The sequence below is a fragment of the Clupea harengus genome, chromosome 20, assembly GCF_900700415.2.
Source record: "Clupea harengus chromosome 20, Ch_v2.0.2, whole genome shotgun sequence".
NCBI classification, from domain to species: Eukaryota; Metazoa; Chordata; class Actinopteri; order Clupeiformes; family Clupeidae; genus Clupea; species Clupea harengus.
Genome location: NC_045171.1, coordinates 17,862,397 through 17,873,285, shown reverse-complemented (window position 1 = coordinate 17,873,285; position 10,889 = coordinate 17,862,397). Strand labels below are relative to the sequence as shown.

At 46.1% G+C, this 10,889-nt stretch overlaps 1 protein-coding gene across 6 annotated transcripts in view; it reads right to left on the bottom strand.

Moving 5' to 3' along the window:
• arhgef9b (Cdc42 guanine nucleotide exchange factor (GEF) 9b) overlaps positions 1–10,858 on the bottom strand; it is a 43,482-nt gene extending 32,624 nt beyond the window's left edge. Inside the window, exons 1-4 of one of the 6 annotated variants that reach the window (XR_004165957.2) lie at positions 9,145–10,856; positions 6,016–7,659; positions 3,099–3,240; positions 747–862 (exon numbers count right to left, since the gene is read on the bottom strand). Coding sequence is in view for 5 of the 6 variants with exons in the window: in XM_031586959.2 (XP_031442819.1) it covers positions 747–862; positions 3,099–3,240; positions 6,016–7,584 (1,827 nt within the window). In the remaining variant the exon portion in view is untranslated. Of the gene's footprint in view, positions 1–746; positions 863–3,098; positions 3,241–4,440; positions 4,573–6,015; positions 7,660–9,144 lie in introns of those variants that run through there. The other 5 variants (XM_031586959.2, XM_031586960.2, XM_031586957.2 and 2 more) reach the window with 5 other exon arrangements.
• Positions 10,859–10,889: the final 31 nt, after the last annotated feature.

The window sequence follows — 10,889 nt, the reverse complement described above, 5'->3', positions numbered from 1 at the left end:
CTGTGATGGCCTGATTTAGGCACAGAGAACCGACCATTGGGGGAATCAGGTGACAAGATGGGCTTTGCCTCACTTTGCCTCACAAGGAGGCGATGATTAGGTCTAATTGTGTTTGAAGTGCACCTCTGCAGATGGTGTGTGTGTGTGTGTGTGTGTGTGTGTGTGTGTGTGTGTGTGTGTGCCTGTGCTTTGAAGGAGGGACAGCATGTCCACCATCTCCAAAGAGAATTAGTCATCCTCCTCTCATACACCAGCACAATGAAATGATGACGGCGACGCTATTGTAAGCCGCACGACCATCTTCTAATGCAGGAAACGGAGACGGATATTAATGTGATACCACAGCCGTCTTCAAAACATGTTGTGGCTGCCTCGTGAAACACCAATAAATAAGGAGGGAAAATATGATCAAGTACCAGACCATGCTTCTGTGGAGAGGATTTTTTTTTTTAAAGTATGTTTTGCCCACAAGACAAACAGACGATCAGATCTCTGCTGAGAGGAAATGAAGCAGCGGGAGCCTTGGAGAGGGAGAGAGAGAGAGAGAGAAAGAGAGAGAGAGAGATGGTGGGAGGAAGAGAGAGGAAGAGAGAGGAGGAGAGGGAGACATGGTAAGGTGGGAGTGAGGGAGAAACAGAGAGAAATGGGGATTGGAGGAGAGACAAAGACATAGTAAGAAAGCTAAAAGTTGAATAAGACATATAGTCAGAGCTAAAAAATAAAAAGGAAAAAAAATGGCCACTCACGCTGTTGACCTGCAGCGGTTCTGATCCAGGCCTCAGGGCCTTCCTTTGTCTCACACCGCTGCCGCTGGCCTTCCCATTCCGCAGTCGGACCGAACCCGTCTGGTCTGAGGGCTCGCCTGTGGGCCAACAGACAGCAGTCACACATCCTGAAACCATACAGTGGTGACTGGTGCTTTTAAACACAGGGTAAGCACAGTTGAGCTGATTTTGTAACAGCAAGTTGGCAGCCAACTCAACCAAATTAGCATTATGCACTTAAATTAGCTTTGAGTTAGATAGGTAGACTTCTATTCTTCTAGTCACTAAACACCACTCCATCTAACAGTTTACTTGCAAAACAAACGTAGCTTATCAGGGTCAGAATACAAATTGTGAGAAAAACACACACACAACTGACAAGCCATTCATATTACAGCCATATTACCTCTGTATTTAACACTTGTTTAACAGCTAAAACCTGCCGTGAACAGCTCCTTTGTGAAATCTGTGTTAATTTATGCCATGCATCTGGGCTGAACAAAAACTAATTAATGAAACACTACTGTCCAGTCAACCTTGAGATATTTTCACCTGTACAAGTGCATTCAGAGCCCTCTCAGTGGCTCAGTCGTAATGCCCCCCTTAAGCCCTAAGCCCTGAACCCTCACAGACATAATTGACGTCACCTGGTAGGTGACTGAGTGTGAAAGGCTGCAAGGGCTCGAAATGGTATGAATGGGAATTGGACAGCACATGGCAACATATCACATTCATGGCGGTTGTTTACCACATTTATTGCGGTCATTTACCGTTTTTTCTATGCTTCCAGGCTTCCCCTGGTTACCCTGTGTTTAACGTCAAAAACGCTAGGAATTGTGGGTTATTCCCTCAGACAAAGTCTGCAGAAAGGCTTACAGAAAGTGTGCATAAGGAGTTCATGAGAGAGCAAGAGAGTACTTGACGATTTGACAGTGGGACAGCCTAAGCTCTCACAGATTTAGCGGGAAGGCGTATCAAAGTCCATGAGTCCATGTGTGTGGACATTGGGATTGAGTCATAGACTTCCAGTGAAGCCTGTGTATCACGGCGTGTCCAAAAATGACAAGTTCAAAGCCTACTGTCCTATTATCTTTTCTGCATTTAAATTAAGTGTACCTCGAGCTGCCATAGCATTCCATTGACGCCCATCGTCAATGGGGTACTATGGGCCGTGTTTCCACAGCATATCATGGTCAAGCGAACAGAAGTTAGACAGCGATGTTCACACGGAAGCAATGATATTCTCAAAATATATTAAATTTAAACCAACAGCAATGAGTGATATTAACATATAAAGACATTTTGCTGCTGATATTTTGCTGACACATTACACAGACACAAAATGAAGGGGAAAGTCATGATTCCCATGCAGTCTTAAAGTCACTGGTGAACACATCTATGTTCCAATAGCAACACTGCTGCCTTGATTTTCTTTTTCTCACTTCAACCATATTCTGCTACTATTGTTGCTGACTCATTAGGTATTCCGATTGCTTGTGTTAGTTGGCACAAATGGAGGACTGACTCAGAAGAATGCGTCAATAATTACTTTCTGAAAACGAAAATTGCACATAGACCTATTGTACATGTGGACGTGTCATGAATTACTCTTCACAAACACAACAACTACTTGTCAGCTCCTACAGTATTAGCAATTGAATAAAACAGATTAAAATCTGTTTCATATCAAAGATTAATTGGAGCTCCTCTATCTCATTTTATTGGGCGAGGGAGTGAGCTCCCTGAGAGCGTATAAATAGAAAAGAAAGCATTCATTATGCTGTCAAGTCTTAGTATAAAATCATAAATACAAAAGGATGCATAAGAATACCTTTCACTGCATCTTGTTACATGATGCAGATGCCATCTGTGATGAAGAATGAATCTTCAATGATATTTAAATCATTTCTCTATTTCAAGTGGCTTTAAAAACGACTTGCTCTTCGTGTTCTAGTCTCCCCTCACACGTTGACTCGGGACAAACCAACACAAGCCTCAGACATCATTCAGACATGTCCAACTGGTGACTAACATGCAAACTAGCAAATGGCCTTCTTCTTCAGTCCGCTCATCTTGCAATAAATTGCAGTACACTGGAGAAATCGGAGTGTACATATCCTGTACACTACAATTTGTGGTGCATCATGGATCATTTATAGTGCACTATATAAAAAGAAACAGTTCAGAATTTGAATACCACACACACACACACAAACACACACACACACGGATTGGATGATTCCCTAAATAGTGCACTATTGAGTGAACAAGTGGCCTTTCTGAACCGAGCTAATCAGTGTTTGCCTGACAACAATGGGATGGGTGCGTTTTTACCTGTCTGAGGAAGCGTGTGTTCCTGTCGCACCGGCACCACCTCAGCAGGTGTGCCCTGGGGCAGGGGCAGAGAGCGGCACCTCTGAAGGATGACCCTGAAAGGGGGGTCACGAGGAGATACCCCTGGGGGGCGAGACAGGGTCTGGAAACCACTAAATAAAGTTAGGGTCACATCCAGGCGGAGAGGTAAAAGCTCCACACAAGTGAGCTGATGGTGTGAAAATGCTGAGGGGTCGCATGCAGGTGAACTCCCACAGTGGATGAGATGCATGTATGAATTGAATGACTCAATGGCTGGGAAAAGCGGCAGAGTGGATCAAACAGTCAGAAGACAGGGAGAGAGAGTGAGGGAGAGAGAGAAAGAGAGGAAAATGCGATGAGGGAGCAGAGGCAAGAATGGAGAACAGCGGTAAGGAAGCAAGTCATAGCTATAAATATCACCTGCCTGAAATGGGGCCATGCGTAGCACATTGTTTTGGGGTTTAAATGCTAGTTTGCGTTAGCCCCGCCATCAGAGGCAAGCATGTGGTGAATTCATTACGGGACAGGAGCCGGCAAGCTATATTTATATGTGAGTGGGAGGAGGTCATTGACAGTCTGATTCTCTTTCTCTCTTTCTTTCTGTTTCCTTTTTTTCTTTCTTTCTTCCTTCATGAAGGAATACTTAAATGTCACCACTGTGTATTTTCTAAGGGAAATCGTGAAAAGGGGGGCTTTACACAGACAATACAGCTTAGTGAGCTGTTATTGGTCTCAATTGTATCCAGATCACACATCAGCAAGTTTCTGTTCTCAAAGAATACTAACAGTGCTATATATATATACATACAGTATGTGTGTGTGTGTGTGTGCGCCGCGTGTGTGTGTGTGTGTGTGTGTGTGTTTATAATTCTATAGAACAAAGGGGATTTTGAGCGCTAATTCAAATAGCCGTTAAATAGGTGTTAATTTAAGACAGCTTTCCTCTCCTGTCGATTGTTCCAAATTTCAATGAGACTCTTTAAATCACATCAGTGGGACGAAGTTTAACCTCCAAAACTTTTAGAAAACCTCCTTTCAGTGTGCACTCTCTGTTAGAGTAAATAGCATGTGTATTAGCATTATCAATAGCATTTGGGTATGATCGGACCTACTCTGCACTCTTAGTCTAATTAGACTCTACTGACGGCAGAACAGCTGTTTTTTCCACTGATATAAGGTAGAGACCTGGGTCAGCTGGGGGGTAGAGCAAGGGAGGTAGGGACAGGAAATGCCATTCTAAGGGCTCTACATTGGGACAGCAAAGGTTCCAGGAACAGGCAGAGAGGAGGGCGAGGTCAGCGGGGGTCACCGGAGGGCTTACTCTGTGTGGCTGCGTGGCGTCCGGCCCGGCGGGAATACTTCCTTCTATGACCGAGCGTGGCCTCTTGTGGGGGTAGGCCCGCCTCAGCCTGAGCTCGCTTGGTCCACTCTCCCTCATCAGCCAATGGGAGCCCTCGACACACCCAGCCCCCGTGGACAAGTATCCTTCCTCCAGTATGGGGCAGGGCACACTCAGAGGGGTCACGCACAGAGAGGCGGGACGGGGTCTCCGGCGAACTGGGGAAGGGAGCTGGACAGGGCCTTGGGCGCCAGGATGAGCCTCGGCCGTACGCCTGATGGGGCCTGTCCTGCAGACACCTGGTGGGGGCTATTTTCAGCCACATGATTAAAATGAGAGGAATTCGGTGACCTGAATTTACTCTGAATCTGTCTGTGCTCGGAGAAAAAGGGGGAGAGAAAGGGAGAGAGAGAGAGAGAGAGAGAGAGAGAGAGATAGAGAAGGGGAAGAGAAGAGCCTGACCTCCCTGGGTGTGGGTGTGTGTTTGTGTGTGTGTGTGTGTGTGTGTATGTGTGTGTGTGTCTGTGTGTGTTTGTGTGCGTGCTTCTTCCTGTGTTCAGCAGACTCGCTTCATTATCCCTGACCAAACCTCATGTGAGGAAAACTGTGGGAAATGCATTGGACAGTGTGTAGTCACAGTAAGTCCTGGAGTCAAGCGCGGGGAACTTTCACTTCTAGTACGAACAAAGTGAGCGTGTCAGGGGGAAACCAGGAGTCTTCACGGTGATGTCTGGAATGCTAAAAGTGAAAAGAGACCACATGCTGTCTGCTCATGGCACCGTGAATGTTACGCTATACCAAGTCACATGCGCCAGATAGCCACAACACTTTTTTTTGAAGATAAGATGACTAACTTTCATGTCACAACTCTGAGCAGAGCTACTCATTTCACCTCAAGGTTGTGTGGAGATCCTGGGAGAGGGTAGATCGACGGCCTGAGAGCAGGCCAGGGCTGTCTGTCAGACCGAATAGTCAGTGTGAGCTAAATTTGACCTGACTCCTTTTCTTCCACAGTTCAGTAATTAAACGCTGTTAGGTATTTGACAGAGGACAGCCTACACAAGACGTGTGCTGAAAGAGCTGGGGTCTGCCTGAAGGTAGCTATTACAAGGACACGGAAAACAGTAGCTATCCACTTCCTGATTGCCTTCTCCCCTCCTACCGCCCATCAGCACACTTACAGAAATCCCAGAATGCTAGTGTGATTAAATTTGGGGTGAAAATCCCAGTTTGACATAGTTGGCTGATGTTTTACAGGAAGCAATGAGAGCAATGTGTTTCTGTGAGAATGAAGGTTAAAAATGACGGTGAGTACTGATGAGGAGAGATGGGTCTCAATTAATTAAAATGTACATTAATGATCTCCTTAAATAATGATGAAAAAGAAGTTGTGAAAGTAGAAATGTGTAAAGGAGCTAACAGAACATCACATCACAAGATATTTGTTTACATAACAAGTTGTGACAAGACAATAACTAACTAAGATAATAACTATATATTAATTACCTTTACACAAAAGTGAATCACAGTCCTTTCCAAAACAACAGTGACACCTACCATAAACACCTCCTCAGAACAACCAAGTCCTGCTGCTGTGTAAGTACAAGTATCCTTTTTATCTGCAGTTGACTGGCCACTGGCAGCCTGATTTTGCCCTATGGCCACTGGTACATCCATAGAATCCAGCTCAGCCTCCGGGGAGATGCCCTCTGATTGGCCCTCTGCCTCAGAGAGTGAGCCTCTCTCTGTGACATCACACCTCTGTTGGTTCTCTATGGTTGCCAGCGAGGTGTGTGTGGAGTTGAGCGGAGTCAGAGTCGACCCTGACCCTGACCCCTCAGAGGTGTTAGAGGGGCGACTGCTCCCACCTGGCGAGTCTGGGTACACTCTCCACGACTTTAGGATCACCTGCGGCGACCTGCCCACCACCACCTTGGCAGGTGAGACTTCACAAAGGCCGGCGTCTGGAGACAAGTGAGAACCAGGTGAGAGACACTCGACCTTGTCCTCACTCCTCAAGGTCAGCGACGTAGCATAGGCAAAGTCCCGCGCCCTCTGCGACTTCGGGGAGCCGGCAGGTGAGCCCTCGCCCTCGGGCGGCGAGAACGACCTCGATGAGTTTCTCCATTTACGAGCAGTCTCAGCCACGCTGTTGAAGAAGCGAAACAGCCCACCAAAATGGCTACTTTTGCCATCAGCACCTGTGGGCCTCGGACCTGGCTGAAAATCTCTGATACATTCAAAGTCGACAGAGCCATAATCTGAGTCAATGGTCTTGTCCAGCGTTTGCAAGGAATCGAAACTCCGAACCTCCGAACCTCCTTTCCCCATGAAGGAGATCCTCTTCAAGTAGCCCAACACCTCAGAGCCTTTGTGTCTTCTAGACCCCGCTGAAACCTTCGGACTGTCTTTCACACACCTCTCCTCAGGGATCGTCAGCGTGGAGTTGTTACAGTTTGAAATATGTGGATGTGCCCTCTTGGTGTATGTAACCCTCTCCAGCGTCTTGCAGCCATTGTGGTTGCTGGCTACATGTTTTACAGGCGTTTGGTCATACTCAGGAGTGGGGGTCAAGTCAAAGTCCTCAAAAGAGACGTCAAAGTCAGTGGTGTGACCTGCATAGGAGTGTCTCTTTCCACGGTTCCTGAGTGTGTTCCTGTGAGCGTACAGTGGCGAGGGAAAGTCTCGGCAGATGCTGCCTTCCTCCTCGGGCTCATCCCTGAGTGAGCTGTTGAGCTTGGAGCTAGACAGCTTCCCCACTTTGCCCTTGAAGACAGACGACGGGGCTTTCAGTTTCTTGAAAGACCTCACCTTGTCCATGAAGGACAGCTTCGGGATTGACGCCTCGCCGGGAAGAATCATGGAGTGCGGACGGCGGTCAAGGTCCGACGCGGCCCTCCGCCGGCTCAGAATCTTCCAGATGCCTGTAGACCTGGGCCGACGGATGGCCTCTGAGTGCTCCTTCACCGGAGTTGAAGGACAGGATGCCTCGAGCTCCCCGGGTTTGGCCTCCTGAACCCGCATGATCCCTGTTTCCTTCTCCACATCCAGGGAGACATTGAACACACGGTTCACGAAGCCATTCGGGTCACTGCTCTCACAGGTGGGGCTGCTTGGATGGTCCATCCTTTCACATGGCACAGGTAATATCAGCTTACAACGAGGTGGGCCATCATGCCTGCCAGTCACAAGCAGAATAACCTGTGGATAACACGCAAATAAAAAGGAATGTCATTCAACAAAAGACACTGCTACACTGTTCAATACAGTCCTAAAGCCAAACAGCATCAATATACCAGTTTTCAGAATGGAGAAACCATGCTCTTTTACACAAATATACTGACATTATATTTCATTCATAAGTTTCTGTTCAAATGCTCTTTTCTTCTTTTGCCACTAAAGACACTTTTTTCTAATGGATGAGTCAACTTCTTCCTGCTCTATGAACCCCCCCTTCAGAATCACTGGAAGACATAAAAGTATATCTCTATTCCGTCAGCAGCATGTGAGAAAACATTGGGGACATTTTGAATGCCTCCACATCAAAGCACCAGCGAACTCCTCAGCAGCCAACACACGGCCCACGCTCCCCGCGTAACATGACTTGCGAACCCTGGTACAGTGTTGAGATTCGCCTAGGTAATTCGGTGGAATGTTCTTTACGGTGAGTCAGCATATTCATATTCACCCTCCACTCCGCAGTGCATTAGCTGCCCAGTAATTACCCTACCACAAAGTAAGAATATTTCCCTTGAGCAGATGTGGCGTTGCCATGGAGACTCTTTCTCTTTCTCTTTACAGGGAATATCAAGGTATTTAGAGCAGTGACCTGACGTTGCCCAGTGTTTATCTGACGGCATCTAACGCGGCCATAGTGGATATGCGTGCACCAGCTCGAGTAGACTAGCCTACTCACGAATGATTTAAAATGACAAAGTGCCAAAGTCCAATGCTAATGTGAAGACAATGTGAATGGGCTAAATTGATGAAAATTGAACGTGGCTGTGCAGGCCAAAGAGATATTTATAAAGCATAATCATGTTCCCTTCCATAGATAGTTCAATAGAACTAGAAAATATTTCCTAGAGAAATAGCCCATGTAACGATTAAAGTAATTTAGCCATTTTCCATTCTTTGATAACGGACATCTTTTATGTCTTGGTAGATGTCCTTCATTAAAGGGTGTCTGGAAATCTCACGTCAAGAAAAGACAGTCAAACTGTTGCTGAAGTCACCCCACGTCATTTATCCATTAGTCTATTCTTTGAAATCATGTTCAAGTTTTTTAAGCTGAAGAGGGTACTTAAGCTATTTGAGTTGTTCTGCCTAATTGCCTCCCTCCTGGTCTTGCATTAGGAAGAAATAGCATCACACGCGCTAAACGAAGCGAATGAAATTAATTTCCTGACCTTTCGTTATATTAGCGTGTAAAATCAGAAGACTTCAATTAATTTCCCCTCCACACACGTCTAACAAAAACCAAATATTTTACTCATACTCAGACATTTCTTAAATCGTGTCTCTTTTGGGTCTCTTTAACGTAAACATTGACATATTGTTTGTAAATATAAGGTTATCCTCAAAAAACAAAATCCAGGTAATGACTGAAAACAATAAATTATGCAAAGAAAGTGCTTTTCCGGATTAGAGTTCAAATCTGAAAAAGTTGCTCGCCAAAAAACTTACTTTAAGTCATTCCGTCCAAAGTACATGTTCCAAATGAGAAGAACAAAACTACTCCTGTTTGACAGAATTACACTTAGGGTATACGTAAAAAAGTTTGTAGCCCAATAAAAACTACGGCAGACATTCCGCGGTGAATCCTTAGTTCTTCTCGAAGTGTGCACATTCCTCCTAACTCCGTCTCTCTTCAAACGTCCCGGAATCCTCCAAAACCTCCACAGAATAAGTCCAAAGTGGTTTCTCCGTGCGGGGGAACTGTTGAACTCTTGCCCCAAAATCCTGAACAGACGCCGACACCGAGATAGTGTGCGAGACGCACGCACGCAGACAAAGCGCGCCACTCACACACACATACACACGCAGTTCGTTAAACTTCGTACAACGCCCAATTCCTCCCAACATTACACTTTTTTGTTCATTTCTGCTACTGTTTTTTTCCCCATATGAAGGCAAAACGTTTCCATCTGTCTTTAATTGTTTTTTTTTTTGTTTTTTTTTATAACATTTACCACCCCTCATTTGGTTTTGAGCAGTATATCTTTATACATTCAGTATAATAGCAATTTACTCCCATATAAAATGGCTGGAACTTAAAACACCTTTGTTTTAGTGTCTTGGTCCATCTGGGGAATCTGTATGGTGTGATAAGCTTTCATGGGTCAAATTTGGAATATACCCAGGAAATCCTCACACTATAGGGAGCCCGACAGATTTTTGAGCCCTCATCTCTGAAAGCCATGATGTGGGAGAGCCTAAATTTAAACATTAGCTTTCTGTCCTGTTTTGGTGGCTATTGTAATCATAGGGCATTTCTTGTCTACCACTCGACCGCCCCCCTCCCATCCTAGTGCTCTCTTTTCTCTCTGCACAGGAAAGAGTAGATCTTACATCAATGGGTCACGAGAAAAAAATGCTCCCTCGCTTGACAAAGACAGGAAGCCTGGCTGACTGTATGTAAATATCTCCCGGTATACACGCTTTCCCCCCTCGTCTGTGTACGGTCGCCGAGGCGATTGTGTTCCGTCTCCCCCGTGTGTGAGTCACTCCGCCACTTAGTGCCCACTCGAGGGTGGCAGAACCATACCCGCCCAGTGCCGTTTCTAAACAGAACAGAGCTCTGATCAGCAGCAAGCTCGTTGGCAGACCACAGCTGCCCTCTGGGAAGAGTTAAGGGGGTCTTTGTAATTAATATTTTTTTTTTGTTTTTCGTTTGATAGGGCTGTGATTCACGTCTGCCTGACGGGGGCTTGATATATTTATGGATGGCAGGAGACGAGACGGTGGATTCCCGCGGAGCTCTCATCTTGACAATGGGAGCTGGAGAGTGGAGAGTGACGAGCGGGGAAGAGTGGAGAGAGGCCCACTTCCCCGAGCGCCTTCGCATTCTTTGCGCTTCCTGTGAATGACCAGCAGCTTTTCCTGCTGTCCGTTCCTGTCGCAGTGCACATCCTGTGCAACCGCCGAGACCCCCAGGACTCTCAGCTGGGTGTAGATCAGTCTCCTTATAAGTCACCTACAAGAGGAGACAATGTACTAGTAGATGTATTGTACATGATAAACATACAGAAAGAAAACAGAAGGTGACAGTGTGGTAGACTGAGAGGGAATGAGGACAATACTGATATGAGGACAGAGAAGAACGAGAAGACGAGAGAGAGGGACAGAGAAGGGGACAATGTGGCTGGTGTTATAAAAATGTAGGCTACCCCGCACAGCCACTCCTGTTGACAGCGTTTTTTCTCTCAATC